Source organism: Oncorhynchus clarkii, chromosome 20 (genome assembly GCF_045791955.1).
Source record: "Oncorhynchus clarkii lewisi isolate Uvic-CL-2024 chromosome 20, UVic_Ocla_1.0, whole genome shotgun sequence".
Taxonomy (NCBI): Eukaryota; Metazoa; Chordata; class Actinopteri; order Salmoniformes; family Salmonidae; genus Oncorhynchus; species Oncorhynchus clarkii.
In genome coordinates, this window is record NC_092166.1 from 3,112,989 (window position 1) to 3,129,224 (window position 16,236).

The 16,236-nt window shown below is 47.3% G+C and overlaps 1 protein-coding gene across 4 annotated transcripts in view; it reads right to left on the minus strand.

The window, feature by feature from the left end:
* Positions 1 to 16,236, minus strand: part of LOC139375792 (coiled-coil and C2 domain containing 1B) — a 32,774-nt gene that overhangs the window by 15,742 nt on the left and 796 nt on the right. For 2 of the 4 annotated variants that reach the window (XM_071117659.1, XM_071117657.1), the window contains exons 3-15: positions 16,064 to 16,202; positions 13,452 to 13,555; positions 13,212 to 13,301; positions 10,441 to 10,575; positions 9,764 to 10,094; positions 9,357 to 9,472; positions 7,595 to 7,673; positions 7,158 to 7,384; positions 5,850 to 5,922; positions 4,618 to 4,751; positions 4,103 to 4,232; positions 2,339 to 2,511; positions 1,132 to 1,257 (exon numbers count right to left, since the gene is read on the minus strand). In XM_071117659.1, coding sequence (XP_070973760.1) covers positions 1,132 to 1,257; positions 2,339 to 2,511; positions 4,103 to 4,232; positions 4,618 to 4,751; positions 5,850 to 5,922; positions 7,158 to 7,384; positions 7,595 to 7,673; positions 9,357 to 9,472; positions 9,764 to 10,094; positions 10,441 to 10,575; positions 13,212 to 13,301; positions 13,452 to 13,555; positions 16,064 to 16,202 — 1,857 coding nt within the window. Of the gene's footprint in view, positions 1 to 1,131; positions 1,258 to 2,338; positions 2,512 to 4,102; positions 4,233 to 4,617; positions 4,752 to 5,849; positions 5,923 to 7,157; positions 7,385 to 7,594; positions 7,674 to 9,356; positions 9,476 to 9,763; positions 10,095 to 10,440; positions 10,576 to 13,211; positions 13,302 to 13,451; positions 13,556 to 16,063; positions 16,203 to 16,236 lie in introns of all 4 variants that reach the window. The other 2 variants (XM_071117655.1, XM_071117656.1) reach the window with 1 other exon arrangement.

Genomic DNA, 16,236 nt, shown 5'->3' on the forward strand with positions numbered 1-16,236 from the left:
AGTAGCAGACCATAATAAATACTTCATGTCAGTATAGTAGCAGACCATAATAAATACTTCATGACTCATGTCAGTATAGTAGCAGACCATAATAAATACTTCATGACTCGTGTCAGTATAGTAGCAGACCATAATAAATACTTTATGACTCATGTCAGTATAGTAGCAGACCATAATAAATACTTTATGACTCATGTCAGTATAGTAGCAGACCATAATAAATACTTTATGACTCATGTCAGTATAGTAGCAGACCATAATAAATACTTTATGACTCATGTCAGTATAGTAGCAGACCATAATAAATACTTTATGTCAGTATAGTAGCAGACCATAATAAATACTTCATGACTCATGTCAGTATAGTAGCAGACCATAATAAATACTTTATGACTCATGTCAGTATAGTAGCAGACCATAATAAATACTTTATGACTCATGTCAGTATAGTAGCAGACCATAATAAATACTTTATGACTCATGTCAGTATAGTAGCAGACCATAATAAATACTTTATGACTCATGTCAGTATAGTAGCAGACCATAATAAATACTTTATGTCAGTATAGTAGCAGACCATAATAAATACTTCATGACTCATGTCAGTATAGTAGCAGACCATAATAAATACTTCATGACTCATGTCAGTATAGTAGCAGGCCATAATAAATACTTTATGTCAGTATAGTAGCAGACCATAATAAATACTTTATGACTCATGTCAGTATAGTAGCAGACCATAATAAATACTTTATGACTCATGTCAGTATAGTAGCAGACCATAATAAATACTTTATGACTCATGTCAGTATAGTAGCAGACCATAATAAATACTTCATGACTCATGTCAGTATAGTAGCAGACCATAATAAATACTTTATGTCAGTATAGTAGCAGACCATAATAAATACTTTATGTCAGTATAGTAGCAGACCATAATAAATACTTTATGACTCATGTCAGTATAGTAGCAGAACAGCAGCAGCAGAGGACAATATATATAGAAGGGTTTCCTCTGGGCTCCTGTGTGTTAACATCTCCACACTTCTCTATTTGGCTAGCCTTTGAGTTTGGAGGCATGTGAAAAAACCCTGTCCTTTCATTATCTAACAAGCAGTTGATAATTAGTACCTCGTACTGTTCCTTGAGCATCTTGGCCAGTTGAGTGTAGACCTCGTCTGCCTTCTCTGAGATCTGGACTTCACTGTGATGAACCAGGATGAAGTCCTCATCCTCGTCACCAGGGGGCGACGGCACCTAGAGAACACCACAGACAGACAAGGTGTTACACCACAGAGGTAGAGGATTGTAGTTCCTTCTTATGTTCTCATCTAGGCAGCAGAACATTTTTCAAATTGGTAGGGCCATGTTTCTCATATCAGTTACATTAGCCTACCCTTTAAAACTACACTAAACAAAAATATAAAAACCAAAAGTGTTTGTTCAATGTTTCACGAGGTGAAATAAAATCTCTCAGAAATGTTCCATAACACACAAAAAGCTAATTTCTCTAAAATGTTGGGAACAAATTTGTTTCCATCCCTGTTAGCGAGTATGTCTCCTTTGTCAAGATAATTCATCCACCTGATATGTGGCATATCAACAAGCTGATTAAAGAGCTTCATCATTACACAGGGGCACCTTGTGCTGGGGACAATAAAAGGCCACTGTAAAAGGTGCAGTTTTGTCACACAACACAACGCCACAGATGTCTCAAGTTGAAGGTTTGTGCAATTGGCATGTTGACTGGAGGAATGTCCACCAGAGCTGTTGTCAGGTATTTAAAATGTTAATTTCTCTACCATAAGCTGCCTCCAACTTTGTTTTAGAGAATTTGGCAGTATATCCAACCGGCCTCACAACCTCAGACCACAGTGCCGCCAGACTCCGGCAGCGCAGTCAAGTTAAAATATTTTTAAAAAAATCATTTTTGTGACATCACGATGTTGTCGACATCGGCGCAATGGCTGTCGAACATCGTCAACAGACGATGCAATCAATAAAATTCACCCAACTCTACTTCGTACACGACAGGCAAAGACCGTAAGACGATATGCAGAAACTGCTTTTTCCAATAGGAATCCTCGATGACACTTCTAGGTGATGTCATGGCGACGTTGGCTAGCTAAAGGAAATGCGCGGAAACACGGCATCCATCGGGTCTAACGGTCGCGTAGCGCCGAACCGCGCACGTGCAGGACCACTGCTTCAATATAAAGTCGTGTTTCGACAAAAAAATGTAAACGTGTCAGTTTGTAACTTTCACCAGGTTGGATGTAACGACCGGTCGAGCTACGTAAAAGACTAAATGGTACCAATCCAAGTCGCGAAAATTCACCTTGCTGATGTCGAGGTGTTTGCCTGCCTTGACGGCGTCGATGAGCGGCTCCAGACCCTTGGCGGTACGGAGCAGGGTTCTGGCTGCGTCCATGTCGTTCTTCTGTTTGGCCTGCAGCGCTGCCTTCACGTACTGCTGCCTGCGTCCCTCCACAAAGTCCAACTGCTGTAGCGCTGTAGGGGAGGAGAAGAACAACGTGTTTCTGAAATGACTTCCTATTCCCTATATATAGAACACCGCTTTCGACCACAGTAGTACACGATGTTGGGGTATAGGGGATGATCTGTGGTGATTTGCTCAAGACTGTCTTAACTGTTTATGACAGTTATCCTGTTAAAGTAGTGACAGGGACTGGGGTTGTCATCACTTCTCTTGATTGGCCGTAGTCGGGGAGTTAACCGGTAAGTATGCTAGTCTGTTTTTCCCCCAATAGTATTTGTCACATGCTTGGTGAACAGCAGGTGTAGACGAACAGTGAAATGCATACGGCCCATTATCCAACAATGCAGAGGGAAAAAAAGGAAAAAAAGCTAGGACCGTGGAGGTCACGACATTTAGAGCACCAGCTAGGACCGTGGAGGTCACGACATTTAGAGTACCAGCTAGGACTGTGGAGGTCACGACATTTAGAGCACCAGCTAGGACCGTGGAGGTCACGACATTTAGAGAACCAGCTAACAATCAAATCAAATTTATTTATAAAGCCCTTCTTACATCAGCTGATATCTCAAAGTGCTGTACAGAAACCCAGCTTAACACCCCAAACAGCAAGCAATGCAGGTGTAGAAGCACGGTGGCTAGGAAAAACTCCCTAGAAAGGCCAAAACCTAGGAAGAAACCTAGAGAGGAACCAGGCTATGTGGGGTGGCCAGTCCTCTTCTGGCTGTGCCGGGTGGAGGTCACGACATTTAGAGCACCAGCTAGGACCGTGGAGGTAGAGATGGGGCTAGAGGCTAGAGATGGGGCTAGAGGCTAGGGGGCTAGAGATGGGACTAGATGCTAGGGGGCTAGAGATGGTACTAGAGGCTAGGGGCCAGAGGCTAGGGGGCTAGAGATGGGGCTAGAGGCTAGGGGGCTAGAGATGGGGCTACAGGCTAGGGGGCTGGCTAGAGGTGGGACTAGAGGTGGGGCTACAGGCTAGGGGGCTGGCTAGAGGTGGGACTAGAGGTGGGGCTAGAGGCTAGAGATGGGGCTAGAGGCTAGAGGCTAGGGGGCTAGAGATGGGGCAAGAGGCTAGGGGGCTAGCGGGCTAGAGATGGGGCTAGAGATGGGGCTAGAGGGCTAGAGATGGGGCTAGAGGGCTAGAGGCTAGAGATGGGGCTAGAGGCTAGAGATGGGGCTAGAGGCTAGAGATGGGGCTAGAGGCTAGAGATGGGGCTAGAGGCTAGAGATGGGGCTAGAGATGGAGCTAGAGGCTAGGGGGCTAGAGGCTAGAGATGGAGCTAGAGGCTAGGGGGCTAGAGATGGGGCTAGAGGCTAGAGATGGAGCTAGAGGCTAGAGGGCTAGAGATGGGGCTAGAGGCTAGAGATGGGGCTAGAGGGCTAGAGATGGGGCTAGAGGCTAGAGATGGGGCTAGAGGCTAGAGATGGGGCTAGAGGCTAGGGGGCTAGAGATGGAGCTAGAGGCTAGGGGGCTAGAGATGGAGCTAGAGGCTAGGGGGCTAGGGGCTAGAGATGGGGCTAGAGGCTAGAGATGGGTCTAGAAGCTAGGGGCTAGAGATGGAGCTAGAGGCTAGGGGGCTAGAGATGGGGCTAGGGTCTGACCTGTAGCAGACAGGCTCTCTCTCTGGTGGGTCCTGTCTGCAGAGGGAGAGGTGCTCCTCTTGGGCCTCTGGGTCGTGGGCGGAACAGCCAACATGGGCTTCTTTAACTTCTCAGGAACAGGAGGCTTGCTCTGTGGATAGGAACACAGTCAAACAACACACTAACCCTATGTCTCAAATCCCACCCTATTTACTACTTTTGCCCCAAAGGTTGCTGGATCGAATCCCCGAGCTGACAAGGTAAATATATTTAGTTCTGCCCCTGAACAAGGCGGTTAACCCACTGTTCCCCGGGCACTGATGACGTGGATGTCGATTAAGGCAGCCCCCCTACACCTCTCCGATTCACGGGGGTTGGGTTAAATGTGGAAGACACATTTCAGTTGTACAACTGACTAGGTATCCTAACCCTTTCCCACACAGGGATAGGGCAGCTACACAGAGGCCTGGGTTACGCTCTATATGAGAATAAGGTGGTTTCTAGTGCACAATATTGGAAGGAAAGAAATTGTTTACCTCCTCATGCTCTCCTTCCTCCTCTCCTGTCACTATGGTTTCCTCAGATGCCAGCTTATTGGCTGCCTCCAGCATGGCAGCGAATCCCTGCTCAGCTCCCGCCCCCCCCTCCTGGCCAGGGATTGGATGAAACCCTGTTGGATGCAGATACATCATTCTGATTGGATCACACAAACATAACTACAAAAAAATATCTATATTGTTTATACACAACTAATGCTACAACTACAATAAATGATCTGTTTTTACATTCAGTAGCTAACATTACTAATGGAACAAGAGCTTGTCTCCGGTTTCTGATGTACAGGACACCCCCTGGACAGGACACTAGTCTATATCCTGTGTCTGTAGTGAGACAGCTTGATGTACAGGACACCCCCTGGACAGGACACTAGTCTATATCCTGTAGTGAGACAGCTTGATGTACCAGGACACCCCCTGGACAGGACACTAGTCTATATCCTGTGTCTGTAGTGAGACAGCTTGATGTACAGGACACCCCCTGGACAGGACACTAGTCTATATCCTGTGTCTGTAGTGAGACAGCTTGATGTACCAGGACACCCCCTGGACAGGACACTAGTCTATATCCTGTAGTGAGACAGCTTGATGTACCAGGACACCCCCTGGACAGGACACTAGTCTATATCCTGTGTCTGTAGTGAGACAGCTTGGTGTACAGTACACCCCCTGGACAGGACACTAGTCTATATCCTGTTTCTGATGTACAGGACACCCCCTGGACAGGACACTAGTCTATATCCTGTTCCTGTAGAGACAGCTTGATGTACCAGTACACCCCCTGGACAGGACACTAGTCTATATCCTGTTTCTGTAGAGTGAGACAGCTTGATGTACCAGTACACCCCCTGGACAGGACACTAGTCTATATCCTGTTTCTGTAGTGAGACAGCTTGATGTACAGGACACCCCCTGGACAGGACACTAGTCTATATCCTGTAGTGAGACAGCTTGATGTACCAGGACACCCCCTGGACAGGACACTAGTCTATATCCTGTAGTGAGACAGCTTGATGTACCAGGACACCCCCTGGACAGAACACTAGTCTATATCCTGTAGTGAGACAGCTTGATGTACCAGGACACCCCCTGGACAGGACACTAGTCTATATCCTGTAGTGAGACAGCTTGATGTACCAGGACACCCCCTGGACAGGACACTAGTCTATATCCTGTTCCTGTAGTGAGACAGCGTGATGTACAGGACTCACCTGGGGGGACAGGCAGCTCAGCATAGTTGACAGCTCGTCCTGCTTTGTGGGTGCGGATGGCACTCTGGTATTGCTGTGGGAACAGGTCAAGGGTCATATCATAGTCCTCTAATAACCAGAGGTCAAAGGTGATAAGGATTTAGGCATGGATTGAGTCCCATCGTAACGCTGCCACGTTTTGGACTTTGACCCCCTTTAAAAAACATTGTGTTTCTGCTACATTGGATTGGTTTATTTCTTCGTTATCTGCAGGCCCCAGCCATCTGCAGGCCCCAGCCATCTGCAGGCCCCAGCCATCTGCAGGCCCCAGCCATCTGCAGGCCCCAGCCATCTTCGTGATTAACGGGGGCTGCGCTAGAGATAATGGCTGATCCTGAAGGGGACCGGGATTGGGTCTTCTTTTTTTTAAACAAAAATGTCAGAATGATTTGAGCTACAAAACTATTAAAAAGTAATCTCTGAAAAGCTGAGACACGTAACATGTTTTGGTCTATGACCTCACACAAGCGTCATTAGAAGGGGGTCTTCTACATGGAAGCTCATAGGAGACCCCAGGACAGTGTCAGGTTTTTGATTAGGCATGTTGTTGTTGCCATTTGTCAATTTAAAAAACTCATGAATGAAACGGATTATGTCAAACTGTTTTGTGTTGTACTTGTAGTCCTGGTTATCCTGAAAACAACAACACTTCATTATGAGGATAAATATAAGGGCTGGACATGCAGACAGACAAATGAAAAGGCAATTTTTGTCTCGGGACAAAGTGTTAAGTACTTTGTGATAAAACATAGTTTTATTATTTTTTTGACCAATTTTTCTCCCCAATTTCGTGGTATCCAATTGTTTTTAGTAGCTACTATCTTGTCTCATCGCTACAACTCCCGTACGGGCTCGGGAGAGACGAAGGTTGAAAGCCATGCGTCCTCCGATACACAACCCAACCAAGCCTCACTGCTTCTTAACACAGCGCGCATCCAACCCGGAAGCCAGCCGCACCAATGTGTCGGAGGAAACACTGTGCACCCGGCCACCTTGGTTAGCGCGCACTGCGCCCGGCCCGCCACAGGAGTCGCAGGTGCGCGATGAGACAAGGACACCCCTACCGACCAAGCCCTCCCTAACCCGGGCGACGCTAGGCCAATTGTGCGTCGCCCCACGGACCTCCCGGTCGCAGCCGGTTACGACAAAGCCTGGGCGCGAACCCAGAGTCTCTGGTGGCAAAACATAGTTTTTTTTAAAGAGACAGCGTACAAATAGAAAGTTATTAGTTGTTCTACACGGTTAAGGTTAGGTCTTAGGAGGCGTTACCTTGGCGATGCGCTCGTGCATGCGGGCCTTGCGCTCGTCTCCGCTGGCTTTGGCCTGGGCGCAGGCCTCCTGATACCGGTCTCTCCGTTGCTCCAGGGCCTCCAGGACGTCTTTAGGCTGGGCCGGGACAGCAGAGGGGGCTGGAGGTGTGGAGGCAGGGGGATTGGGGCTTGAGGTCTGTCCAGGACCGGGTTCTTTTTCTGGGCCAGATAAGACCGAGATGACCCCTAAAGACAGAGCAACGGATGATAAATTATGACGAATCAAATATAAAAAATATATAACATCTTAGAGACGGACAACTTTGACGCCATATTTTTCCAAAATGGCTCCATTCCCTATATAATGCAATGGTTCTGATAGGGCTCTGGCCTAAAGTAGTGCACTACATAGGGAATAGGGTGCCATTTCAGATCAGCCCTGTGGTCACTCCTTACCCGAGGATAGTGAGGGTGGCAGGCAACTCAGGTCCACCTCCTGCCCCTTCTCCAATGCTTCGATCACCGCGTCAAACCTCTGCAACCAAAAACACAGACAACAACAAGATATCACAATGGCATTCTTTGTTGACTTCCTACATGTTTTGCATGCCCCAGATAACTCCAGGGCCTCAGTGAGGAACAGGACAAAGAGAACGGAAGCAGAAGAGACACAGATGGACTCAAACAACTCCTCCAGCTGCCCTAGTTTAATACAGAGAACATCTCTCTCCTCCAGCTGCCCTAGTTTAATACAGAGAACATCTCTCCTCCAGCTGCCCTAGTTTAATACAGAGAACATCTCTCTCCTCCAGCTGCCCTAGTTTAATACACAGAGAACCTCTCCTCCAGCTGCCCTAGTTTAATACACAGAGAACATCTCTCCTCCAGCTGCCCTAGTTTAATACACAGAGAACATCTCTCCTCCAGCTGCCCTAGTTTAATACACAGAGAACATCTCTCTCCTCCAGCTGCCCTAGTTTAACACAGAGAACATCTCTCTCCTCCAGCTGCCCTAGTGAACACACAGAGAACAGCTCTCCTCCAGCTGCCCTAGTGAACACACAGATCAGCTGCCCTAGTTTAATACAGAGAACATCTCTCTCCTCCAGCTGCCCAAGTGAACATCTCTCTCCTCCAGCTGCCCAAGCGAACACACAGAGAACATCTCTCCTCCAGCTGCCCAAATGAACACCTCTCTCCTCCAGCTGCCCAAGTGAACACACAGAACATATCTCCTCCAAATTATATAGTAGGCGACAAAGCTGCTGTTAAGAATCTCCATGCATCACTTAGTCAGATAACTGCCAGAGTTGTACATAGAGGATGGACCACAAAACCTTGACCAGGCTCACCCCCAAGAGATCATACATTACCCCCCTAGCTTACTCCTGGAAGAGCCTAAGATCATACATTACCCCCCTAGCTTACTCCTGGAAGAGCCTAAGATCATACATTACCCCCCCTAGCTTATTCCTGGAAGAGCCTAAAATCATACATTACCCCCCTAGCTTACTCCTGGAAGAGCCTAAGATCATACATTACCCCCCTAGCTTACTCCTGGAAGAGCCTAAGATCATACATTACCCCCCTAGCTTACTCCTGGAAGAGCCTAAGATCATACATTACCCCCGTAGCTTACTCCTGGAAGAGCCTAAGATCATACATTACCCCCCTAGCTTACTCCTGGAAGAGCCTAAGATCATACATTACCCCCCTAGCTTACTCCTGGAAGAGCCTAAGATCATACATTACCCCCCTAGTTTACTCCTGGAAGAGCCTAAGATCATACATTACCCCCCTAGCTTACTCCTGGAAGAGCCTAAGATCATACATTACCCCCCTAGCTTACTCCTGGAAGAGCCTAAGATCATACATTACCCCCCTAGTTTACTCCTGGAAGAGCCTAAGATCATACATTACCCCCCTAGCTTACTCCTGGAAGAGCCTAAGATAATACATTACCCCGCCTAGCTTATTCGGCAGGGCGGCAGGATAGCCAAGTGGTTAGAGCGTTGGACTAGTAGCCGAAAGGTTGCAAGTTCAAATCCCCAAGCTACAAATCTGTCATTCTACCCCTGAACACTGTTCCTAGGCCTTCATTGAAAATAAGAATTTGTTCTTGCCTAGTTTAATGAAGGTCAAATAAAAAAATACAATTCCTGGAAGCTCTTCTTTAAAACGTCAACACTTTTTGATCCCAAAAACATAAAACAGTGACCTTGCTGGTCCTGAAGTAGAGTTTGACTTGTTCCATGTCTCCTTGCTGCTTGGCTTTCAGAGCCGCCACTTTATACTCTCTCTGTCTGCCTAACAGCATCGCCTTCGTGGCCTCGCCTACTGTGGGATCAGAGGAGAACACACACACACACAGAGAAACACAGCAATCACAACCACATCCCAAGAGGTGTAGAGAAACACAGCAACCACATCCCAGGAGTGCAGTGAACCTCCTGTAGACAAACAAATGTAACATTCATTTGGTTGGAGGCAGGTGATTCTTGTTTACTGTTATCATTTATCTAATCTGTGGTAAATTTCAGGAGCCTACATGGTAAAAAATAAGTTGATCGAAATGATTGACTAAGTAACAGCAACAATCATTAAATTATTGACTTCCTGTGTGACCTGTGCTGGCCTGTCCAGTCTCTTCCTCTCCCTCAGTGCTAGGATGGCTGCTGACAGTGGCCAGGGTGGAGATGGACAGCTCCTCCTCACTGCTGGGTGATACTGCCTCAGGTGAGACAGGTACGGGTAACATTTCAGCAGGAGCAGCAGCCTCTGGCTCCCCCTGCTGTTGTGGAGGTGTCGGTTCAGGTTCAAGACCAGAGGGTGGAGGGGGAGGAGCACGTCGTGGGGGGGCGGTGGAGGTTGGGGCTCCACCAGCTACAGGTGGGGGGATGTCAGCCTCATCCACCTTCCTCCCCTTCTTCAATGAGGCCAGCATGGACTCCATGCTCTGTGGAGAAGCACAGAGATAAGGAGACAGGACAAGAAAGGTTTTTGGACTTTAGATTCGGGGGTGGGGGGTCAAATCCTCCTGCTAGAACCATTAGCAAATTGTCTCAGCGTAGTAGACCGTGCTGATCTTGGATCAGGTCCTTCCTGACCATATGATCTTATTAATTAGGATTTTTATTTTAAAAAAAGGGCAAACTGATTCTAGATCAGTGTTTACTCTGAGAAGCTTTGTGAATATAGGCTCTGGAAAGCAACAAGCAGTACATGCTTTTGCTCCAGCTCTACACTAAACACAACAGGACATGAGAGAGAGTTTATAGTGAACTACAAATTAGCATCGCCACCTGGATCCCTCTGTCGTATCTCCGTGCTTTAGACGATTCCCCTGAGGCCTTGGCGTGGGCGACAGCTGTCCGGTACATACTCAGTCTCTCCTCCAAGGTGTGCTGCAGACTGCCAGGTACCGCAGGAGGAGCTAACTGATGATAAGAACAACCACCAAGTTTGATCATTCAGTGTTCATGTGTACTGTGAAGTATTGTAAATGCAGGTTACAGTGCCGTCTTCAAGAAGTATTCATACCCCTTGACTCATTGCACATTTTTTATTGTGTAATAGACCATTCAAAATGTATTACATTTATTTTCTCTCATCCATCTATACAAAATACACCATAATGAGTGAAAACTTGGGTTTCCTTCTTCTACAGCAACTGAGTTAGGAAGGACGCCTGTAGTGACTGGGTGTATTGATACACCATCCAAAGTGTAAATTAATAACTTCACCATAATCAAAGGGATATTCAATTAATGCTCTGTTTTTTTTTGTTTGTTAAACCCCATCGACCAATAGGAGCCCTTCTTTGTGAGGCATTGGAAAAACCTCCCTGGTCTTTGTGGTTGAATCTGTATTTAAAATGACTGCTCAACTGAGGGACCTTACAGATCATTTATTGTGTGGTGGGTACAGAGATGAGGTAGTCATTCAAAACTCATGTTAAACACGATTAGTTGCACACAGAGTGAGTCCATGCAACTTGTTATGGGACTTATTTAGCACATTTTTAATCGTTAACTTATGTTGGCTTGACAAATAATTTTAATTAAAAAAATACAAAAAAAAATCCCAAAACATAATTCCACGTTGACATTATGGGGTATTGTGTGCAGGCCAATAACATGTAATACATCTTCAATACTTTCTCAAGGCACTGCATGTGACCTTCCGAGTTGCCAAGACTACGTCCCAACGTAAGCCTGGGTTGCAAGACTACGTCCCAACGTAAGCCGGGTTGCCAAGACTACGTCCCAACGTAAGCCCGGGTTGCCAAGACTACGTCCCAACGTAAGCCGGGTTGCCAAGACTACGTCTCAACGTAAGCCGGGTTGCCAAGACTACGTCCCAACGTAAGCCCGAGTTGCCAAGACTACGTCCCAACGTAAGCCCGGGTTGCAAGACTACGTCCCAACGTAAGCCGGGTTGCAAGACTACGTCCCAACGTAAGCCCGGGTTGCCAAGACTACGTCCCAACGTAAGCCCGGGTTGCAAGACTACGTCCCAACGTAAGCCGGGTTGCAAGACTACGTCCCAACGTAAGCCGGGTTGCAAGACTACGTCCCAACGTAAGCCGGGTTGCCAAGACCACGTCCCAACGTAAGCCCGGGTTGCCAAGACCACGTCCCAACGTAAGCCCGGGTTGCCAAGACCACGTCCCAACGTAAGCCCGGGTTGCCAAGACCACGTCCCAACGTAAGCCCGGGTTGCCAAGACCACGTCCCAACGTAAGCCCGGGTTGCCAAGACCACGTCCCAACGTAAGCCCGGGTTGCCAAGACCACGTCCCAACGTAAGCCCGGGTTGCCAAGACCACGTCCCAACGTAAGCCCGGGTTGCCAAGACCACGTCCCAACGTAAGCCCGGGTTGCAAGACTACGTCCCAACGTAAGCCGGGTTGCCAAGACTACGTCCCAACGTAAGCCCGGGTTGCCAAGACTACGTCCCAACGTAAGCCGGGTTGCCAAGACTACGTCCCAACGTAAGCCGGGTTGCCAAGACTACGTCCCAACGTAAGCCCGGTTGCCAAGACTACGTCCCAACGTAAGCCCGGGTTGCCAAGACTACATCCCAACAGTAGCCCGGGTTGCCAAGACTACGTCCCAACGTAAGCCCGGGTTGCCAAGACCACGTCCCAACGTAAGCCGGGTTGCCAAGACCACGTCCCAACAGAAGCCCGGGTTGCCAAGACCACGTCCCAAAGTAAGCCCGGGTTGCCAAGACCACGTCCCAATGTAAGCCCGGGTTGCCAAGACTACATCCCAACAGAAGCCCGGGTTGCCAAGACCACGTCCCAACGTAAGCCCGGGTTGCCAAGACTACATCCCAACAGAAGCCCGGGTTGCCAAGACCACGTCCCAATGTAAGCCCGGGTTGCCAAGACCACGTCCCAACGTAAGCCCGGGTTGCCAAGACTACATCCCAACAGAAGCCCGGGTTGCCAAGACTACGTCCCAACGTAAGCCGGGTTGCCAAGACTACATCCCAACAGAAGCCCGGGTTGCCAAGACCACGTGCCAACCTAAGCCCGGGTTGCCAAGACTACATCCCAACGTAAGCCCGGGTTGCCAAGACCACGTCCCAACGTAAACCCGGGTTGCCAAGACCACGTCCCAACGTAAGCCCGGGTTGCCAAGACTACGTCCCAACGTAAGCCCGGGTTGCCAAGACTACGTCCGAATGTTGCAGCACATTATCACAGCATAGGCATCAACATTATACCTGTACACAAACTAACACAAGCAGTCCATTTCATGTGCTACTATTAACTTGAGCGATTTCAAACGGACACAAAAACAGTAGTCACATAAGGGAAAGAGGATTCACACATTTCACTATTGTAAAAATAGTATCTCACTCCACTTGTTTGCCAGAGTCTGAGAACGGAAATGTATGTGCTGTTTGCATGTAGTTGACAATGCTCTGATTAGAGACGTGAGTAACAAGCCCATTAATGCTTCAGTATTTCATACACACAGGTAACTAAAAAGTCACACGCAGGAATTGCAGGATACAACTCAGTGTATTTGTTTGTATAGGCAGGTGATGTCATGTTAGTTTACCTGGGGTGGGGATTGCGGAGGCTCTTCCGTGGAGGTGGGTGTCACATGATCCTCCGTTTCCTCGTCACCCACCACTTCCTGCAGCTCAGCCTGGTAACATAGTAACAGTCAGGCACAAACAGAACATGTTTACCATAGGTTCAACGCAACACTAACACAGCGAGTCGCGCACACACACACACACACACACAATAAGTAAAAGATGATCAAAAATAGATTGAAATAAACCCAAACAGTTACCAGTAAATCTTCATCCTCTTCCAGGTTATCATCATCATCATCGTCGTATATATCCTTCATACACTCCTCTGCCATTCTGGCTATATTCTCCATAGGTAAGGGGGCTAGGACAGAGACATATCAATTAGTGAAACATATCAGCAGCGTAATCAGTGGGAGAAATATTATCAATTAACATGGGGAGGGGGTTCCATCTTGTGATTTTTTTTTTTAAAGACGTAATCACAAGGATGACCTATGACCCTCAAAGAGTAATGTTTTTACCACACTGCTGGACGCTCAGCTTCGTTCATCAACAAAAACAATGAAGGCAGTGGGGGTGAACAGTGGCGTTGTTCCCTAATGCGGATTTCATCGCAAATTAAAAATAAAAATAAATGAAATTGTATCTCATTAAATTAAAGTAGAGATACAGTGCCTTCAAAAAGTATTCATACCCCTTGACTATTCATACCCCTTGGCGGCAGGGTAGCCTAGTGGTTAGAGCGTTGGACTAGTAACCGGAAGGTTGCGAGTTCAAACCCCCGAGCTGACAAGGTACAAATCTGTCGTTCTGCCCCTGAACAGGCAGTTAACCCACTGTTCCCAGGCCGTCATTGAAAATAAGAATTTGTTCTTAACTGACTTGCCTGGCTAAATAAAGGTAAAATAAAAAAAAAATTATAAAAAATTACAATCCGAAATCAAAATGGATTAAATAAAAAAACTAATTAAGTCACCCATCTACACACAATACCTCATCTCCATCGAGTACACCTGTTGCCAATTCAATTGTTTGAACATGAACAAACAAAATAAACATTTGTCTATATATATATATAAAAATAATCCCACAGTTGACATGTCAGACACAAAACCATGAAGTCCAAGGATCTGTCCGCAGAGATAGAAGTGCGATTAGGCATACAGTATATCTGGGGAGGGTATAAAACAGTTTCTAGAACGTTGAAAGTTTCCAAACAGCACAGCGGTCACCATTACTGGGAAAAGGGAAGAATCTGGAACTACTCAGACTCTGCCTAGAGCTGGCTGTCTGACCAAACTACAGAGTTCCTTGGCTGAGATGGGAGAAACTTCCAGAAGGACAACAGTCTCTACAGCACTTCACCAATCTGGGCTTTATGGGGGGTGTGGCCAGACTGAAGACACCCCTGAGAAAAAGGCACATGACAGCATGTCAGGAGTTTGCAAAAAAGGCACGTGAAAAACTCAGCGCATAAGGCAAAATATTCAGTGGTCTGATGAGACAAATTGAACTCATGAGCCTGAATGAAAAGTGCTGTCTGGAGAAAACCAGACACAGCTCATCACCATCCCTACCGTGAAGCATGGTGGTGGCAGAATCATGCTATGAGGATGCTTTTCAGCAGCAGGTTCTGGGACACAAGTAAGGATAGAAGGGAACAATGAATGGAGCCAAATACAGCCAAATGCATGATGAGAACCTGCTTTAGAGTGCAAACAATCTTACACTGGGGCAAAGATTTACATTCCAACAGAACAATGACCACAAGCATAGAGCCAAAGCAACGCTGGAATTTCTACGGAACTAGAATGTATGAATCATTGAGTGGCCCAGCCACAGCCCAGACATAAATCCTATTGAAAATCTATGGAAAGACTTGAAGATTGCTATTCACCGCCTCTCCCATCTAACTTAATAACAGAGCTTGAGAAATATGCAAAGAATAATGGAATAAAAATGATTTTATCCAGATGTGCAAAGCCGATAGACATACCCAAGAAGACTCAAAGCTTTAAAAAATCGGCACCAAAGGTGTGAATACTTAGGAGATATTTGCGTACTTATTTTCAAATAAATTTGCTACAATTTCTACAAACATGTTTTCACTTTGTCATTATGGGGTATTGTGGGGAGATGGGTGAGAAAGTCAAGTGGTATGAATACTTCCTGAAAGCTGTATAGTTCTTGGATTTTTATGTATTTTACCTTTGTTTAACTAGGCAAGTCATTTAAGAACAAATTCTTATTTACAATGACGGGCTACCGGGGAACAGTGGGCTAACTGCCTTGTTCAGGGGCAGAACGATAGATTTTTACCTTGTCAGCTCGGGGGATCCGATCTTGCAACCTTTCGGTTACTAGGCTACCTGCCGCCCCTCTAACCACTAGGCTACCTGCCGCCCCTCTAACCACTAGGCTACCTGCCGCCCCTCTAACCACTAGGCTACCTGCCGCCCCTCTAACCACTAGGCTACCTGCCGCCCCTCTAACCACTAGGCTACCTGCCGCCCCTCTAACCACTAGGCTACCTGCCGCCCCTCTAACCACTAGGCTACCTGCCGCCCCTCTAACCACTAGGCTACCTGCCGCCCCTCTAACCACTAGGCTACCTGCCGCCCCTCTAACCACTAGGCTACCTGCCGCCCCTCTAACCACTAGGCTACCTGCCGCCCCTCTAACCACTAGGCTACCTGCCGCCCCTCTAACCACTAGGCTACCTGCCGCCCCTCTAACCACTAGGCTACCTGCCGCCCCTCTAACCACTAGGCTACCTGCCGCCCCTCTAACCACTAGGCTACCTGCCGCCCCTCTAACCACTAGGCTACCTGCCTCAACCACGAGTACAACACAGTGTGTGAAGACTTACCTTTCTGCTTTAGTCTCCCTCCAGCAGGCTTGCCCCCAGTGAGAGCTGATAACTCTGCCTCTAGATCAGCATCATCCACGGTCGGATCATCCATGTCCTGCGTCATCTCCTCTGGGTTGAAGTCCACAAACAAACCCATCTGGAACCAAGGAAGGTGAATGGTGATATTGGAT